The sequence below is a fragment of the Podarcis filfolensis genome (assembly GCF_964270895.1).
Source record: "Podarcis filfolensis genome assembly, chromosome: 17".
NCBI lineage: Eukaryota > Metazoa > Chordata > Lepidosauria > Squamata > Lacertidae > Podarcis > Podarcis filfolensis.
In genome coordinates this window covers 11,496,038-11,516,060 of record NC_139621.1, presented here as the reverse complement: position 1 = coordinate 11,516,060, position 20,023 = coordinate 11,496,038, and the positions used below count along the sequence as shown (strand labels likewise).

At 43.6% G+C, this 20,023-nt stretch overlaps 1 protein-coding gene across 2 annotated transcripts in view; it reads left to right on the top strand.

Moving 5' to 3' along the window:
- Positions 1 to 12,654, top strand: part of LOC310752473 (ovostatin-like) — a 48,881-nt gene extending 36,227 nt beyond the window's left edge. Inside the window, exons 25-36 of one of the 2 annotated variants that reach the window (XM_083592835.1) lie at positions 340 to 421; positions 1,984 to 2,140; positions 4,665 to 4,739; positions 5,182 to 5,347; positions 7,104 to 7,324; positions 7,492 to 7,707; positions 7,820 to 7,944; positions 9,444 to 9,534; positions 10,488 to 10,550; positions 10,645 to 10,747; positions 11,384 to 11,454; positions 12,454 to 12,654. In XM_083592835.1, coding sequence (XP_083448961.1) covers positions 340 to 421; positions 1,984 to 2,140; positions 4,665 to 4,739; positions 5,182 to 5,347; positions 7,104 to 7,324; positions 7,492 to 7,707; positions 7,820 to 7,944; positions 9,444 to 9,534; positions 10,488 to 10,550; positions 10,645 to 10,747; positions 11,384 to 11,436 — 1,352 coding nt within the window. In that variant the 3' untranslated portion in view covers positions 11,437 to 11,454; positions 12,454 to 12,654. The remainder of the gene's footprint in view (positions 1 to 339; positions 422 to 1,983; positions 2,141 to 4,664; positions 4,740 to 5,181; positions 5,348 to 7,103; positions 7,325 to 7,491; positions 7,708 to 7,819; positions 7,945 to 9,443; positions 9,535 to 10,487; positions 10,551 to 10,644; positions 10,748 to 11,383; positions 11,455 to 12,453) is intronic. The other variant, XM_083592836.1, reaches the window with a different exon arrangement.
- The last annotated feature ends 7,369 nt before the right edge of the window (positions 12,655 to 20,023 follow it).

The window sequence follows — 20,023 nt, the reverse complement described above, 5'->3', positions numbered from 1 at the left end:
CCCCTAAAATGCAGCATTAAAACTTTCCTTTCTGGTGAAGGAGAATTAAAACCAATTTAGCAGCTAAGATTATAGAATAAAACACAACTCAGACATTGAGCCCAGGGGTTTTTGTTTGCTTTCACAGGCATGGGTGAATAGAAAGTTTTCCACCTGACACATAATTAAATACATAAGGCACCAGGCAAGCCTCCCAGAGGAGCCTATTCCATAGCCAGGATGCCACCACTGAGAAGGCCACCTCTGTTCTTGCCATCTTCCTCACTTGAAATGTATTTGACAGTTAAAGGGGGAAAGCACCTAAAAAAAATGGTTTGCTGTATTTTTCTTCCACTTCAGGATACCAGAGGCAGATGCCATTCAGACTCCCTGATGGATCCTTCAGTACTTTTGGTAGCAGGGAGGCAGAAGGAAACCTTTGGTAAGACCTGTGAAGTTGCTTTAAGGCCTCGAGCAGAAACAAGATGGCGGTGCACTGTTCCTTTAGATGTGGGGCTGATGGGCTTCCAGGACTGAATGTCTGAGGAAGGCACTGGGTTCCAACCTGGTGGCACTTGGGAAGATGAGTTCCTTCCTGCTGCTCCCACTGGAACAAGCATCATAGGTTTGTCCTCTTAGATCAGAACAAGAGTCCATTCAATCCAGCTTCAACAGTTGGCCAGCCATTTCAAGTGGGAAGCTCATGAGCAGTGCATGAAGTACTAGCCCCGCCCCCCGTTTGCCCTCAGCAAGTGCTGGCTCTAATCCACGGTTTCCCAAACTTGGGCCTCCAGCTGCTTTTGGACTACAATTCCCACCATCCTTGACCGCTCAGTCCTGCTGGCTAGGGATGATGGGAGTTGTAGTCCAAAAACAGCCGAGACCCAAGTTTGGGAAACTCTGTTCTAATCCATTTGGGTCCATTAGACTTTGACTGACCATTATTATTATTATTATTATTATTATTATTATTATTATTAGAATTTATATACTGCCCTATACCCATGGTTCTCAGGGCAGTTCACAGAAGAAAGCGGTTCACAGAATAATATCCATTGATTGATCTATTATCTGTGACTGCTTAATCCAGGGGTCGGCAAACTAAGGCCTGGGGGCCGGATGCGGCCCACCAGGCTTGTTAAACCGGCCCATGAACCTTGCAGACCCTACAGCCCACTTGGTCAGTTCCTGCACTAAACCAGCACGGCACAGAGACCTCACCGTGCGGGGACTGACTTCTGCGATGCTGATAGGCTCCTGCAGCCAATCTGAAGCCACAAGCACCTTTAGGCGACACCTCTTCCTTCCCACCGAGGTGGCCGCATATGGCCAAGAGCCAAGCGGGAGGAAGCGGTGGCGGCGAGGAGGCTACCTCTGCCGCCCAGGCCAGCAGCATGGGCTTTGCGCCCCACAGACCCCTGGCTGAGGCAGAGGACGACGCTGTCGAAGACGAGGCGGCATCAGCAGCTGCTGCATGAGTGGTGGTGGGGGTGCTTTTGGGAGAGGGTGGGTCCAGCCCCCCACAAGGTCTGAGGGACAGTGGACCGCCCGCCCCCCGAAAACGTTTGCTGACCCCTGCTTTAATCCTTTAAAAAACAAAAAACACACTCTGCTACCAGGGGTGACAACCTGAATAAAATATTGTAAGCCTTACCATGCATAATTGATCACATGATGCTGTTCACGGGCACAATTTGAATGGCAATGCCCATCAACTTGGGGGGGCTCTGCCCCCCTCAAATATTTTAATGGGGGGGGTGAAGACCCCTCAGCCCCTAGGAGTTGGCTTCTATGTCTGCTATAAATCGGAAACGATTCTTTCCCGTCCTTCCGCTGAGCTTTTCATCAGCGCCTCGCCTGGGTTTATCCTGCTTCCCTAATTCCAGATGGATACAGTCCCTTCTGCATATTGAAGCATTGGAAGTGGGGACTCTGGTCTCGACTTCTTCCTGCTCTGCCAAGTGCTGTTCTCATCCCAGGCTCCTCTGCTCTTTGTCCTTTCAGGCTCACCGCCTTAGTCTACAAAGCATTTGGACAGAGCTCACCTGCTATATTTGTAGATGAAACCATCCTGAATCAAGCACTCCTCTGGATTTCAAGCAAACAGGGGCCAGATGGCTGCTTCAAGTCGGATGGGAAAATCTACAACCAAGCCTTAGAGGTGGGAATGGATTAATCCCATGGGAAGTTATGGACACAAAAGTATAAATGGAAATTGTTTGTGTGTTACAGGTTCAACCCCTGTTGAGGGATGTGAGTTTTAATACGATGGACAAACCCTCCTTGCCCCCAATTTCCTGAAAATATGGGGGGGCAAAGTATACTTTCTCATTGGGGAGGGGAGAAAATTGTTGGAATTTTGTGGGAGGGGTTGTCACTTACCTTACAGTGTGTTTCCTGGATGTGCAGCCATTAGGGAGCTCTGTAGAGAGCTCTGTGCTGTTCTGAGTTGCATGGGTCTTTTCTCACTTGAAGAAACAAGGGAATAAATAGAAAACTCTTGACCACCATGTAAGGTTATGTGAGATACGTGGCAGCCCCTTCTAAAAAAAAAATTCAAATAAATCTATTATCTCTACCCAATGAACTTTTGGGAGGGTTTTGTTTTGCACTCACTCACCAAATGAATGGGGAAAAGAAATGTTCAGCACAGCTCTACTTTTATCTGAAGACTGCAGGACCAGGCATCAAACTTTCCATACCCCAACCCATATAAATAAGAGACCAATAAGACTGGTTTGGGGTCAAAACAGGCCACAACTTTATTGAATACCTATGAAAGAGGTTTGGCTTGGGCATGGGGCAATCTAAGTATCGTATTTTTCGCTCTACAAGACGCACCAGACCATAAGACGCATCTAGTTTTTGGAGGAGGAAAACAAGAAAAAAAATATTCTGAATCCCAGAAGCCAGAACAGCAAGAGGGATCGCTGCGCAGTGAAAGCAGCGACCCCTCTTGCTGTTCTGGCTTCTGGGATAGCTGCGCAGCCTGCATTTGCTCCATAAGATGCACACACATTTCCCCTTACTTTTTAGGAGGGGAAAAGTGAGTCTTATAGAGCAAAAAATACGGTACTTCCAGCCCACCCACCGGATGTGACGTGTGGTCAATCCAGGCGGGGGTTCCTAAGACTTACATCAAATAGGGTGACTGCCATTTGAGAGAGTGCCTTCGGTCCTGGCCCCCCTGGGCACACGGACATGGCCACTCCCCCCCCCAGATCCCTTTAATGGGATACCCCAGCGTTTGGAGGGGCAGGCAGAGACTACAACCTCCCCTCCATCCAAAACAAAGGATTGCCCCAATGCCCAAACGGTTGTGACGATTGCTATGAGGTAGGCAAAACCACTGTGTCAGAGCCAATTAGCCCGGTGGGTAAATTCCTACCTGGACCCATAAAGAACAGCTACCACCGTAACCACAGCAAAGTCATTGATTAGCAGCGTAAACCGTGGGTGGGTGGGGAAACCTGGTGCAGGAGCAAACAGGCAGTGCCCAGGTATGGGCTGCTTAAATGGGCAGGGTGCAGCTCCGAGGGAAGCCCACCATTGGCTCCATCGGCTCTGCCCCCTGGCCCAGCCCAGGTCACAGCCTGCATCCCCATTTGCCAAAGCAGGGTGCAGGCTAGGATTGGGTTCCTGATAGGCAGCAGGGGCTTATGCCCCCATCGCCTATCAGGAAGGGCACTGCAGTTTGAACTCCTCTCTCGGGGCCCCAGTGAAGCCTCCTCCGTCCTGCAACGCTGTGGCACCAAAAGGGGTGAGCGGACTTGCAGACCAGATTCATACAAGTAGAAACAGTGCAAGTATCTGCATAGCTATCTGGAAGAATTAAATCCCACTGATGAGGACTCATCCACATTTCCACTTGTGCCATACCTCAAAAGCACAGGTCCAAGCTGTTTTCCCCTTGCCCTGCTCGTTTCCAAGGAAAAACTTACTCTTTAGCAATAGATCGGAACGAATGGCAATCCAAGAGTGCTGAAGAGAAAGCAGCAGGACAATAGGAAGTGTGGAGAAGCCCTTAGTTTAAGGGTATTAAGTCTCAAGTATGTATACTTGCAGGGTGTAAGTATGTGGGTTAAACCACAGAGCCTAGGACTTGCCGATCAGGTCAGTGGTTCGAATCTCCGCGATGGGGTGAGCTCCTGTTCCTCGGTCCCTGCTCCTGCCAACCTAGCAGTTCAAAAGCATGAAGTGCAAGTAGATAAATAGGTACTGCTCCAGCGGGAAGGTAAACGGCGTTTCCGTGTGCTACTCTGGTTCGCCAGAAGCGGCTTAGTCATGCTGGCCACATGACCCGAAAGCTGTACGCCAGCTCCCTCGGCCAATAAAGCGAGATGAGCGCCGCAACCCCAGAGTCGGCCATGACTGGACCTAATGGTCACGGGTCCCTTTACCTTTATATATTTGTATCTTGATTTTCTACAAGAAAACCATATCCAAAATAAGGGCCTAAAGGAAATAATTGAAATACATAAAATAACAGAACAGTTGGTTACGACTGGACCTAATGGTCAGGGGTCCCTTTACCTTTATCTTTATGTATACTTAGGACTGCAGGTTGAATTTCATTTCCAGGGATTGTTGCAGGCAAGCAAAATTAAAAGCCCAACAAAATTTCTCTAGGGAGGGGACTTTATGCTATTACACCCCTGTTTTAACTGATTTTTCCTTTCAAATAGGATGGAGCGGATCAAAACACCATACTCACGGCCTATATTACTTCATCTCTACTGGAGAGCAACCTCAAGAGCTCGGTACTGATTTACTATCACTCTAGTTTTCATAGATATTTCTCAGGCAGTTCCTTTAAGATGTGTTAAAACGCCATGCTTGCATTTCCGTTTCCATAATCTTTCATCTTATTTAATGCCACTGGGAAATGAGCATCAAGTCAATATAGAATCTCCGCCAACTCCAAGGAGATGTAACAAACCTTTCTTTTGGACCTTCCCTTATTATCTGAATTAACTATAACACAATGTAAAGGGTGCTCCTTCATCCAAAGTTCTAATTAATTGCATTTTTTCCATGTCTCCTTGATCATTCTTGAGTAGTTGAAGTAAACAAAGAGCACAATACAATGGGAACAATACAATAGGGCAATAAAACAGTAAAACGGTGAGAGCAGCTGCCTCGCCTTGCCTCAGAGGCCGGCGGCCATCTTGATAATATATAACAATCTCTCTTAAACCCTAGTATCCTGTGGTGCGGGCTGGCCTCTCCTGCTTGGATGCTGCTTCTGATGGGCGTGTTAGGAGCACGTTCGAAAATGCTCTCCTGGCCCATACATATGGTTTAGCTGGCAACGCAGAAAAACAGAAACATTTCTTGGACATCTTGATGACATCTGCTACTAGAAATGGTAAGTGGTGTACTGTTGTGATTTGTGGCTTGCCTCCATGAAATTTGCCATCTGGAACTGCTTGCATGCACTTTTAGATTTCTAGCAGTGGCACCACTTGAATTTTGGTTGTTTACTTCAGCCATGCCATGGCAGCCCACCCATTCAGGGACACTGCTTTATCTCTGAAATGTTGGAGGGTATGCAACAGGCTGTAATAATTTGGTGGTTCATATTGTGGTGGCACTGCTTTGGTGGTACCCCGAGTGTGAGCGCAACCCAATAACTGACCAAGAAATGAGTGTGCACAAAAATAAGCCATGACTTTATGACAAGCAGACGTAGGTGTCCCTATTAAAATTCATTATGTTAGTTTTGGCCCACTTCTCAAATCTGTGAAGGTCATTTTGAATCCAGATTCTGTCTTCTGCGGCATTAGCTCCCCCCACAGCTTGGCGTCATCTGCAAATTTGATGAGCATCCCCTCAATTCCTTCATCCAAATTGTTTATAAATATGCTGAACCACAACGGGCCCAGGACACAACCCTGTAGCACCCCACTTGTCACTTTTTCTCCAGGATGAGGAGTTATGTGTCGAGGACCCCTAAGATACCCCTAAATAAAACACGTTCACACATCACTTTTGTTTTGGTTTTTGGCATAATTTTGGCCACAACTTTATTGAATTACAGTAAGTGAGTGGTTGCTTAGGCATTGGTTAGCGACTATCTGTACCCACTTGGAGGTAGGAACAGAACAGACAACCACACCCATGCAGAAGTCAGTAAGGGTAAGCAATTTTGGGGAGAGAAAAGCTGGGTGCCAGGCTCACACCTCTCCCCAAATGCTCCCTGGGGCTCTTGCATGGCCCTAGCCCTTTGTCAGGGATACGGACGAAAGCATGGTGAGCCCCTGGATTCCTTTAACAGAATACCCTTGCAGCAGCAGCATTGGAGGGGCAGGCACAGCCAACCTCATCCCCTCCACCAACCAAAATATTAACCAATGCCTAACCGCAACTTACAAGTTGTGATGATTTGCTACGCAGTAGGCAAAACCCAAATGGCCCCAGGCAATCAGCCAAATGGTAAAATTCTTACCAGGCCCCTGCTCCAAAGCAGACGACCCCATGACAGGCATAGCAAGGTCAGCGCAAACAAACCCTAAATAAAGGGAGGGTAGGCAGGTAATCCAATGTGCGGAGCGAAAAGAAGAAGCTCAACACTGTGCACAGGGACCTATATAGCACCCCCATCAATCAAATAAAATTGCAACAATCAATTTTCCCCAGCAACAATGGAGGTGCCCAATCAATCCATGGCCATCCAAACTAACCCACCCAGCAACAGGGGATGTCATGGTTGCTCCCACCGCAACACGTGCTCTCCATGAAGGAGAACCCACTCTACCATTAATGAGCACTCTTTGGGTTCAGTCAGTCAGCCAGCTACAAATCTACCTAACAGTTGCCTCATCCAGCCCACACTTTACCAGCTTCTCCACAGGAATATCATGGAGTACTTTGTCAAAAGCCTTACTGAAATCAAGATACATTACGTCCACAACTCCAGAACTGTTCAGCTGCCTGCACCTCACTTTGGCAGATTAGAAAGATAACTACTTCAAGGCAGTGATTTCTCTTGCCCTTACCTTGTGGCACATACATGAGAAAAGATTGGTTGCTGCGGATCAATATGAAAGCCAGGAAGCTTGACATGGAAGTACATTGATAACCACTATTTCCCTATAACTTAATAGCTTCTTCTGCATCTTCAGGTGGTCTGCTGTACTGGAAAAGGGAAAAGAGGCCTAGAGTAGAAGATTTTCCTTCTTTCTACATTCGTGCATCATCTCTTGAGATTCTGATGAACAGTTATGTACTGCTGGCGTGGCTTAACCGACCAAACCTATCCCAGGAGGACCTGACAATCGGCTCACAGATGGCGCGGTGGCTGGTCAGAAACCAAAATTCTTTAGGAGGCTTCTCCTCCTCTCAGGTAACTTATACATTAATTGGGGACTGTATGAAGAAGTACCTTCTGTTGTCTGTCCTGAATTGATTGTCAAGTCAGTTTAACTGAATAACCCTGAGTTTTAGGGACATGAAAGAGGAAGGGAAACTTCTCTCTATTCACCTTCTCCATATATGTATGATTCTTTCCAGGACACTCCTGTGGCTCTCCTGGCTTTATCTCGGTTTGGGAATCTGACCTTCACAAAAGATGCAGAAAATACAGTGGAGATCAGTGCTGGGGGATCTTTTAAGAAGGTTTTCCAGGTGACGAGTAGCAACAGTGTCCTGCTGCAACAGGTTGAATTGCCCAACATCCCCGGAAACTACAGTGTGGAAGTGAAAGGTTCTGGGTGTGTCTACATTCAGGTAAATGGCATCCCTAGCCCACAAGTGCCTCTGCTGCTTAATCACAGAGCTATTGTCAATAATAAAGTAGTTGCCCCCTGTTCCATGTGCTATACATTATTTTCTGTTTCAGACACCCCTGCAATACAACATCATCTTCCCTACACATGGCTCTGGATTTGCTCTCACAGTGCGGACAAAAAATGCTTCCTGTGCAAGCAACTTTCTGTCCAGATTTGATCTTGAACTGAAAGCCAGGTAATGAAAAGACTGCAAAGTTATGCCTATCCCCTGTTGACAACTTTGCCATGCATTGCTGTATAAAGCAATATAAGGCACTTTGGTTATTCCTGAGGCCTTGCTGGGAATCCATTTGGTTTGTACAAGGGAGAATACAGGAGCAGCAGATCTGCATATTATTTGTTGGGGCAGATTGGGATTGGCAGGGCTGCGTTTGCCGTAGCTCTCTTGACACACGGAAGAGGTGCAGAAATCAGCATCCTAAATTTGTCCAGGTTCCGTTTACAAACAAAAGCAAGTCTAGCTCCTCAGGTTGTGAAGATGTGTTTGATAGTACATGAGTCTTGGGAGTCAGAGGGGAGGTGCTGAAAAATATCTCCCATGCCTGTTATAATGCCCTTTCCTTTCTGCTAATTCACATAATACTTTGGTTTTTTAAAAGGCCGAGTAAGTTATGCCAAAGAAATACATTTGCATATTTTTAGAAACTTGAATAATTCTAAAGTCACTGCAGTTATTCTTTCTTGTGGGAGAATTTGAATTAACAGGATTCAGCATTTTGTGTCTGAACCATGGAATCCAAAAATGGGGGTCAAACTACACATTACTTTAATTGTGCAACATCTGGATATTCATTTTTAAATGTAATTGCATACTTGGTGGGGGATTATCAAGACTGCAGACAGTGAGGTAGTGTTCAACACTCTGCTCTCCAGCCTTGATTCTAAGAAAATCATCCCTACTTCTGCTATGCAGCTCAGAAAAATGTTCCCAGTGGCAGCAATTAGAGTTGTTGTTTGTTTTTTCTATGTTACATAACCACATGCAGGTGGCATTTTTTGTGGGATTGCAACTGGGGAGTGCAAGGTTAAACCTTCCTTCTCTACATGATGGAGTCCTGGTGACACTTCCTCCTTCATTGCCTATAATTAAAAGAATAGACAGATAGATAGATAGATAGATAGATAGATAGATAGATAGATAGATGATAGATAGATAGATAGATAGATAGATAGATGATAGATGATAGATGATAGATAGATGATAGATAGATAGATAGATAGATAGATAGATAGATAGATAGATAGATAGAGATAGATGATGATAGATAGATAGATAGATAGATAGATAGATAGATAGATAGATGATAGATAGATAGATAGATAGATAGATAGATAGATAGATGATAGATAGATAGATGATAGATAGATAGATAGATAGATAGATAGATAGATAGATAGATAGATGAGAGATAGATAGATGAGAGATAGATAGATAAATGATAGATATAGATAGATAGATAGATAGATAGATAGATAGATAGATGACAGATAGATAGATGAGAGGTAGATAGATGTCAACACAATTAAAGCAATTTGTTGTTTGGCCTTTAATGAACTATGTAAGACAGTGTGTACTATATCCTAAAAGAGCTCTTTGCAGTATCTTCTCAATTTGCTTTTGACTCGGTTTGCTCAGTCAGAATACAAAATGACACCTTTTTTTCTTGTTTCAAGATACACTGGAGAGCGCAATGCATCCAACATGGCTATCATTGTCATCAAAATGCTGTCTGGTTTTGTCCCTGTCCCATCATCCCTAGAGCGGGTAAGATTTAGAACAAAGTGAATGAGTCACCCTAGGAGAAAATGGCTGGATGAAGTAAAATTGTTGTTGTTTAGTCGTGTCTGACTCTTTGTGACCCCATGGAACAGAGCACGCCAGGCACTCCTGTCTTCCACTGCCTGCCGCAGTTTGGTCAAACTCATGTTTGTAGCTTCGAAGACACTGTCCAACCATCTCGTCCTCTGTCGTTCCCTTCTCCTTGTGCCCTCCATCTTTCCCAACATCAGGGTCTTTTCCAGGGAGTCTTTTCTTTTCATGAGGTGGCCAACGTATTGAAGCCTCAGCTTCAGGATCTGTCCTTCCACTGAGCACTCGGGGCTGATTTCCTTCAGAATGGAGAGGTTTGATCGTCTTGCAGTCCATGGGACTCTCAAGAGTCTCCTCCAGCACCATAATTCAAAAGCATCAATTCTTCAGCGATCAGCCTTCTTTATGGTCCAGCTTTCACTTCCATAAATGCCAGGCTTAAAAAGTGTCATCGTAAATGATGTCGTAGGAAATCCATACATTACTCAGGCTAGTAATCCTCCAGCCTCAATTCATCATTTCTGAAGCCAAAGTCTGTTACCGTCTTCCAAGGCGCGATCACTTTTCTTTTCACACAGAAGTGGCACTGGTAAATCTGCAATCTTGTTCGTTGCCCATGGCACCCACCCAAATACATAGAGCGTCTGCATGCCAGCAGCCACAGTAAAGTGCAGAACTGAAAAAGGAAGCCATGGGGCAGAGGCTCACAGCAAGAAGGTTTGAGATTTCTGTATGGAATTGGTCCAAAAGGAAGAGCTTGCCAGGGTCAGTAATGTTTGCAGAGCCTCTGGATGTTTTTTATGACCTGATTGCTATAAATCTATCGGAACTATTCTTATTCACTTTGTTACCATGCACCCCTTTCCTGAAAGCAAAAGTATCTTTCTCTCCTTGCTTTTATCGTACAGCTCCAGGACAAGGTGATGCGTACCGAAACCAGAAATGATTATGTCTTCTTATATCTGGAGAGTGTAAGTTTGCCTGAAGTTGCATCATTACAACAAACCTGCAAAAGACCCCCCTCTCATAAACTGTCACTGATATTTTCTGTCTTCCTGTGCTCAGGTATCATCAAAGGAGATTACCTTGACATTAACTCTAGAAGAATCCCATCCTGTGTCCAAAAGCAAACCTGCTGCAGTTCGAATGTTTGATTATTATGAAACAGGTAGGAGACTTGCTCTCACAGTTTAGGTGTATTTTGTGTATTTTGATTTCGTAGTTCCCAGAAGCCCATGTAGTTTCAGCACTAGGGCTGCCATAAATTTTACTGCCTCTTCCTTTAAAAAGTATCCTATATGACATGAGTGTCCCATGTTTGTGTTGCCATTTCAATTGTCTCTTCTAAAATTGAAGCTAGTACTCTTTTCTGAAGGGACACGGGTGGCGCTGTGGGTTAAAACACAGAGCCTAGGGCTTGCCGATCAGAAGGTTGGCGGTTCGAATCCCCGCAACGGGGTGAGCTCCCGTTGCTCGGTCCCTGCTCCTGCCAACCTAGCAGTTCGAAAGCACGTCAAAGTGCAAGTAGATAAATAGGTACTGCTCCAGCGGGAAGGTAAACAGCGTTTCCGTGCGCTGCTCTGGTTCGCCAGAAGCGGCTTAGTCATTCTGGCCACATGACCCGGAAACTACGCCAGCTCCCTCGGCCGATAAAGCGAGATGAGCGCCACAACCCCAGAATCGGCCACGACTGGACCTAATGGTCAGGGGTCCCTTTACCTTTACTCTTTTCTGAACACCTGAAAGAGAAAATATGGATCCATGCAACATCTAATGCTGTGCTCTCTCCTGTTCCTCCTACTAGATATAGCTGCCCATAGTGAATATAACACACCGTGCCGCCAAGAATCAGCTTGAGCCCGAACAAAGAAGAAGGTAAGTCAAAGGAAGGGGTGCTAGCTATGCAGGCGCTAACAGAACAAAGAAAAGCAAAACTTGCATTGATAAAGAAGAGCTATTTTGGACAGTGGTGTAGCATGGGTTGCCAGTGCCTGGGGCCAGGTAGAGAGGGTGGGTGGGAAACGGACAGAGTATGCATGCACATCCAACTGCCTAACGGCAGCCACATCACCCAAGAGATCACAGCCACAGAGATAAGAATGAAGAGTTATTCCATTGTCTCGAGACATCACTTCCTGATTCTCATGCAAAAGCCATTTTCAATGGAGCCCAGCAACGGAAACATGCAGCTGTATTGAAGAAGCAACAGGGGTTGAAATTTTGCACCCCTAACAATTCTGTGCCCAGGGCAACCGCCACTGTGCCCCCCCCCTATGCCACTGGTGGTGGATTAGAGTTGCCTCTTGCTTTGAGGCACTCCCAGCAAGGGTAATTTTATTTCGTTAGATGAATGTGTTTCCCACCATTGCACTGAAAAATACAGCATTCGGGGTGGCTTACAGCATATAAAACTATTCACCATACAATAAAAGCAAAGCCAAAAAATAAGGATAAGCAGACAGCGCAGTAGAGAATAAGAATTAAGGAGTACAGCTAGGTGTCTTGATCCCTCTCCTTTTAAAGCCTTATGTAGTTTATTTTATTTGTATGTTGGTATCTTATGCCAGTCTGTAACTGTAATAAATTTTTTGTGTTGCCTTTGACTGCTGCATTTTTTCTACTACAGTATTATGGCCTTTTTTTTTTCTTTTGCTAGATGTATTCTACCACTAAAATTGTGGAGTTTTTAAAATAATAAAATGGCATATAGATTGTATGAAATAAACAATTGCAACTTTTGCTATTCCCCCTTATAGAGGGTAGGAGAATGGCTTCATGGCCCATTTAAACATGTTGACGCAGCTAAGACTTAAAATCACATTTTCCACTTACTGATTCCTATGTCCATTTCTTAAATGTCAATTTTTATTTCAGCAGGAAGATCAGAAGCTATATCCCTGTGTCTGATGTGGTTCAGAAAAATCACCATTCCAGAAAATCTGCTGAAAATATTACATTGGGTTGAAATTTTTTTGGCTGGGATCTCACTCCACATCTTTCCGACTTTCAGAACCGTATTTTGAATGTCTCGTTTATAGAATAAAATTATTTCTAGTTGCTATAACCATTTGCAAATATCTCTTTTACTGTTGTGAGTTTCTTTGCTATTTGATTATAAGAGTATTTCAAATACTCCAGAAACAAAAAATTCTGGCAGAGCTAGATTGGGCCATCAAGCCAATGGGACAGGAATGAAAAGAGTTTTGTGTCTATCTGTGTTGAAAAGTGTGCAGACATTTTCTTCCATACTGACATATTATTATAGAATCTCATAGTTTTTACTATGGGAGCAGATTACTCTGTCAACACAAGCAATTCGGGTTGCCTGATTGAATGACCTTCCTTCTCTTTCCTCTGTGTATTGTGCTGGTAGTTCTCCCAGTCTCCCCAGAGTCAATTTTTTTTGGGGGGGGGCACATGGTAGGAAGATGGGGGGTGGCCTTGTATGGGCTTCTCATTAGCTGAATCCCACCTTGAATCTCAAACTGTATTTATAATGGCTCTCTCAGGAATTATGTGTTCCCAGGAGAAGGCATGTATGGTGCATCTATTATATTTATTTCATCCATGTCCCACTTCTCCTTATTTGATGACAAATCCAAAGTGGCTCATAAAATCACATCCCCTCCAACATTTCTCCAATGAAAACAGGGACATCCTTTTCCATAACAACAACAATTTTATTATTTATAACCCGCCCATCTGACTGGGTTGCCCTAGTCACTCTGGGTAGCTTCCAACACATATAAAAGCATCATAAAACATTAAACATAAAACTTCCCTTGAGGTGTCTTCCAAAAGTTGTATAGTTACTTATCTCCTTGGCTCGGGGGTTACTTAACTCCATACTCTCCAACATTTCTTTTATGAGAATAGGGACGTCCTAAGGAAAAGCGAGACATTCTGGGATCAAATCAGAAACTGGGGTGGCTTCTGCAAATTTGGGACTTTCCCTGGAAAATAGGGACAGCTGGAGGGTGTGAAATAACATCACTGTGGTAACAGATAATAAAACTCAAAAATCACAGTAATAAGCTACAGTTCTATAGCAGCAACAGGGATGCGGGTGGCACTGTGGGTTAAACCACAGAGCCTAGGACTTGCCGATCAGAAGGTTGGCGGTTCGAATCCCATTGCTTGGTCCCAGCTCCTGCCCACCTAGCATTCGAAAGCACGTCAAAGTGCAAGTAGATAAATAGGTACTGCTCCAGTGGGAAGGTAAACGGCATTTCCGTGCGCTGCTCTGGTTCGTCAGAAGTGGCTTAGCCATGCTGGCCACATGACCCGGAAGCTGTACGCCGGCTCCCTCGGCCAGTAAAGCGAGATGAGCGCCGCAACCCCAGAGTCAGTCACGACTGGACCTAATGGTCAGGGGTCCCTTTACCTTTATAGCGGCAACAGAGGGCAATAAATTCTCATAACCAATGGCATTACAAATTATCGGGTTAAAATCAGAACTGAATTGACTGAAGGCTTTCTGAACAGGCCAAAGTAACAGGGTGCGAGGGCTCGCCGGGCCTAGCTGAGGAAGCCATCCCATGAAACTGGTGCCTCTGCTGGAAACATTTTGCTCCTAGCGGATCTTGCTGAACTTCATTTGGCAATGGCAGCCAGAGCTAAGTCTCAGATACTGAATAGGTTTTAGTCATGAGATATCGAGATTTCAAAAAGATTTACTAGAAAATAATGTTAGCTACTGTCGAAAACGTATAGTTTGCTTTTAGAATGGCACACAAAAGATGAACAGGTCAAGTAAGTGTAATGATTCACTGGGCAAAGGATCTGGGACATAATATTCAAATGACAGATTGAGAAAGGTTCTGGAAAACAGATCTGAAATTACGGCATGTTGTACACTTAAATAAAACTAGATGAAAATGATGTGCCGGTGGTATTTAATGCCTACTAAGTTGGCAAAAATGTATAGGACTGAGGCATCTGATCAAGACTTGTATTTTAAAATGAGCTTAAAAATATATATATATTTGCAGATGCTTGTGTGTTTTTAATGCCAGGCAGAAGACCAGCTGTCTAAAAGACTTTTGGCAGATGTTTATCCTCCTGGACAAGGGCCCCCTGATTTATAGCAGGAGCCAAAATTCTCAAAGTTGTAAAAAGGGAATTACAGGCTGAGAGCAAAGGTTACTAGGTTACTGACCCTACAGAATACAATCAAGCTGCAAAAGCACTAATTAAGAGTTGGTAAATAGTAGGATTCATTGTTTAACAAAATATAATACCATGTGTCTCCCATTAGAGACTTGAGCCACAGGTTAAAGGGCAAGAGCTAATGGGAAAAGCAGCTGGCCAGGAAAGGGGGTGTAAACTAAAGAAGTTTTACTTTGAAAAGGCATTTGCTTCTAAAAATCTATATATGTTATGTATGAAATATATTGGCTTAAATGTAATTATGCAAAGGATTTAGAAAGTAAGAAATGTTAGATTCTTATGTTAGATTCTTATTTCATAGAATCATAGAATCATAGAGTTGGAAGAGACCACAAGGGCCATCGAGTCCAACCCCCTGCCAAGCAGGAAACACCATCAGAGCACTCCTGACATATGGTTGTCAAGCCCCTGCTTAAAGACCTCCAAAGAAGGAGATATTTCATTGATGGTGTGTGAGAATGTGAACCCAAGATCTCTGACCTCTGTTTAAGATAAAAATTTAAAACCATTAGCCATCTGTTTTGGAGGGCAATAGGGCAAGGAGGGCAAGAGGTGATCTGGTAATTAAGGTGCCTTGTTGAGGCAAATGTAAGATATATGGCTACTTGTTTGCCATTTATAGATAGAAGGAAATATAGCTCTTTGTCCCCCATAAAAGGTAATAGGAAATGGGTGTATCTTTTATGATTGGTTCTAGCAAACAGCCAATAGGAATTTCAACCAGGCTGATTGGACAGAGGCAGCCAAAGGAGGAGCAAGGGGGCTGGGCTGAGGAAATATAAGTGCTGACCATCAGGGCTGGAGTGGGCAGAGCTTTGGTAACCATATACCACTGTGTCTCTCATTTATTTGTCTGACAAATAAATTATTATTTTAATTTCTCTATTGCTGCGTTGAATATTTCATTCCAGCTAAGCGTTAACTACAAGCAGGGTGCTACAGGACAAGTACAAATTTCTGCTGGAAATGTAAAAAAGAAGAAGGTACCTTTTACCATTTGTGGTGGACTTGTAAGGTGACAAAACCTTTCTGGGAGACGATTTATAATAAAATGAAAAAAAAATGTTTAAGATAACTTTTGTGAAAAATCCAGAGGCTTTTTTATTAGGAATTACAAATCACTATTCCAAAGGACCAGAAAAGTCTTTTTATGTATGGAACAACAGCCGCTCAGATGTTACTAACCCAGAGATGGGAAGAAGGCAGGGTCCCTACCATAGAGGAATGGCAAACCAGGCTGATGGACTATGCCAAATGGCAAAGCTGACTGGCAAACTCAGAAACCAAGAGGATAAAGACTTTACAAAAGAATGGGGAAAATTTATAAGTTATCTAAGTGACCACTGTAAGCAGATGGAAATGTTGGCAGGATTTTGAGTGCACTTGTAGTGTAACAAATACTATAGACAATATGGAGTGATTTAAAAGTTAGAGAATGGAAGAATATGCAGTTGTAAATGTTTAAAATGGGGCTCCATGGGGGGGGGGAGTCATGAGATTCAGTGCAATCTCTGTCTATGGATTTATATTTGGATTTTTATAACATTATATTTCTAAAAACAAATTTAATTTTTTTTTTTAAAAAAAGGGTGTCTGTGAGGGCTCTTGCAAAAGAAGGCAGTCTCAAGGTTGAGCCACCATCTTAATCTGCATTAATCAAGCAACTGAGGGAGAGATGTCAAGGGGATCTGCAATTTTAGGAGCTCAACAGGAAAGCTCCAAGGTCCTGGGCTCTATTCCCTTTCAAGTATTATCTGGCGAGAGCAAGGCTGGAGGCATGCAAGGAAGAGAAACAAAATCAGTGATCGATTAACAGGATGATGATTATTTATTACATTTGTTAATCGCTTAATCTTGCCTAGGGCAACCCAAAGCAGTTTACAAACAAACAGATGAACGAAAAAAAGCCCCATACATTAAACCCCACAGAGGTACATTAAAAACCTAGAGGGGAGTAATTACATTAAAATCACCCTGTATACTTCCATTAGGCAAAATAGCAAGGGGCAGACTGGAGCTACAGGGGGAAGGTTTTGGGGGTTTTTGCTGGTTTTTTGTTTGTTTGCTTGCTTTTGCAACAGGAAGCTGACAGAGCTGTCCCTTTGGAAGCTGTTACAAATATTCCTTACTGTTGTTTCTCTTCTGAAATATGTATCCTTGAACAACCTAAATAACTTGTAGTTACTCTTATTCTTGCATGTTGCTACTTACTTATTATTTGCAGACAGAAATGTGTGAACTGGTATTCATGAGCAACTAAGACTTCCGCAGTGTACGTTCCATTATCATTCTGAGATACCTTTCTAATGGTCAAATTGCCAGATTCCATGTCAATAATTGCTCTGTCCTTCAAAGGTGAATAGCATCTGCGGCCTTCATCTTCGCTTTCAGCCACTATATTTGCTCCTCTCCCCCCCCCCCCAAAAAAAAACTTGACTAATGTGCTTTTAAATACAGTGGTACCTCTGGTTACGTATTTAATTCGTTCCGGAGGTCCGTTCTTAACCTGAAACTATTCTTAACCTGAGACACCACTTTAGCTAATGGGGCCTCCCGTCGCTGCCGCGCGATTTCTGTTCTCATCCTGAAGCAAAGTTCTTAACCCGAGATACTATTTCTGGGTTAGCGGAGTCTGTAACCTGAAGCATCTGTAACCTGAAGCGTATGTAACCCGAGGTACCACTGTACTGGTTACAGAAGCACATCTTTTCCTTCAATACCAACCACAAGGTTCTTATTGAGGCAATCTATAACCAAAAACACAAAGCAAAAATGGAAAATTAACTCCTTGTTCTGTTGAAAAGTGGGTAGACATAGCAGACGACGCAGCGATTTCTCCAAAGCAACTCTTTATTTGAAAGCTGGAACAGAACTGAACTGAACAGCAAACAGCTCAGCCGGCCTGCTTTTATAGGCAGCCGGCTGTCAGCATTGTAGCAACAACAACCCAGGGTTTCCCGCCTAAAGTAACTGAAGTGGACCTGAGTGAAAACTATATACATGATACTCCTGGTGCCCAGGGTGAGAACTTCAATACATAACATGTTCGTTATAGCAGGACTGTAGGACTGAACGCTGGCAGAGAAAAAGGCTTCTACAAACATATAAACACATCCACAGCAAAAAAAAAACCCCACAAAAAATACTTGGATACAATTATAAAAACAGAGATAGAGTAAACTGAGGAAATGGGGTAATTGAGGAAATGGGCAGTGCAGGGAGGGAGGAAAGAAAAATGCTTTATTTGACAGAAAGGTGGGTGGAATTAAGGATTTGAAACCTGCGGGATCAGAGATTCTTAGAGGACTGGAGTAAATATGTGAACTATTTGAAAAGTAAATGTGATGAACAGATTATGTTAGTAGGACTGCAAGAAGTTTTGTAAGGTGGGTTATCTGAAATATTACAAGAAAGACTATGAAAAGAATTATTAGTTAAGGACAATTAAATGCAATATAGAAATTAAGAAATGCAGAATAAGTGATAAAGAACGAAAAATCATCAGAGGTGTTGACGGAAGTCTAAAACATTGTATAAGATGAGAAGATATGTTGTATGACTGTTGGAACTGATATGTTAAAAAATTAATAAAAATGTATAAAAAAGAAAGAAAGGGGGGAGAATTTGAAGGAGGGGAATAACGGGAGAAGCAAATTAAAAGGAGAGCAGACTAAAGGCAAAATTGAGGAAAAGGTTTATATATATCATCATCATCACTTTTAATTTCAATACTGTCTTTCTATTTTACAATATCCAAGGCAGTTTACAAGCTGAAGAAACAGAATGTACAACTTTTAACAATCTAATCCAATACAAATATGTGATAATAAAACATAAATTTAAAATAAGGAACTTATATCAAATAAAGTAATATTCAGTAAGCCCACGCCACCTATCAGGAGCCAGATCCTGGCCTGCATCAAGGATTGGCAAATGGGGAGACAGGCTCGGACATGGGCTGGGCCAGGGGGCTGGAGCTGACGGAGCAGGAAGGCTTCCCTCAGGTCCACTACGTGGGCATTTAAACAGCCCTCACCTGGGGCCCCACCTGCTTTTTCTTCATTGAGCTCCCCACCCACCCTTGGTTCAAGCTGATGGTCAAGTAGCTGTGGCTACAGTGGTCACCATTTTATGAGGCTGGGTAGAAATTTATGCACCAGGCAAATTGGCTCCAACCCGGTGGTTTTGCCTATCTTATAACAATCATCACAACTGGTTTGGGCATTGGGGCAATCCTTTGTCTTGGATGAAGGGCAGGTTGTAGTCTCTGCCTACCCTTCCAAACACTGGGGTACCCCATTAAAGGGATCCTATTTGATGTTAGTCTTAGGAACCCCCACCTGGATTGACCTATGCATCACTTCTGGTGGGTGGGCCAGACGTATTTTGATTGCCCCGTGCCCAAGCCAAACCAATTTTATCCGTACAGTGGTACCTTGGTTTTTGAACGTAATCCATTCTGGAAGACCGTTCAACTTCTGAAATGTTCGAAAACAAAGGCACAAAGGGCGGTCTGTAAATTCATTGGAGAAAATTGGGGGGGGACGGGGGCTCAGCGGAAGCCGTTCAACTTCCAAGGCAGTCGAAAATGGAAGCATTTACTTCCAGGTTTTCAGCATTCGAAAACTGAAACGTTCGGCTTCTGAGATGTTCAAAAACCGAGGTACCACTGTATTCAGTAAAGTTGCGGCCTGTTTTGATCCAAACCAGTCTTAGTGGTCTTTTATTTATCTGGGGTTGGGGACTGGGGAGCACAATGCCTGGAGCTGCAAATATGCTTTGGTGAGTGCTGCATCTTTCCCTTTGGATGATGAGAAGCAAAGTGGGAGTAGGGGTGGATGGCTTCTGTGAAACATCTCCACACATGTCAAAGAAACTGATGCACAATGTGCCTCCATTAACATGGTATTTTATAGTGGATTTTCTTCCTTTATTGATGTCTCCCTGTTGTGGGAAGCTCTCTAATTTAATGGAGGTGGGGGGAGTACAGGCAACCTAATGGATGAGAATGATTTCATGTGTATGAGGCAAAAAAAAATTGAAGCATGCACAGTTTCAAATACACACCACCCTCTATGGGTATGGAGTTATAAACACCAGAGAAATCCATGGGGGATAAGGCTGGGTGGATGTGGGGGGGGGATTAGTCAGGAGACCCCTACCCCAACCATTGGTTCAATTAATTAAGGTAATGAATGAATGAATGAATGAATGAATGAATGAATTTAATCAGTAAAGAGACCTGGGGGGTGTGCTTCTATTTGGACACCCAGAT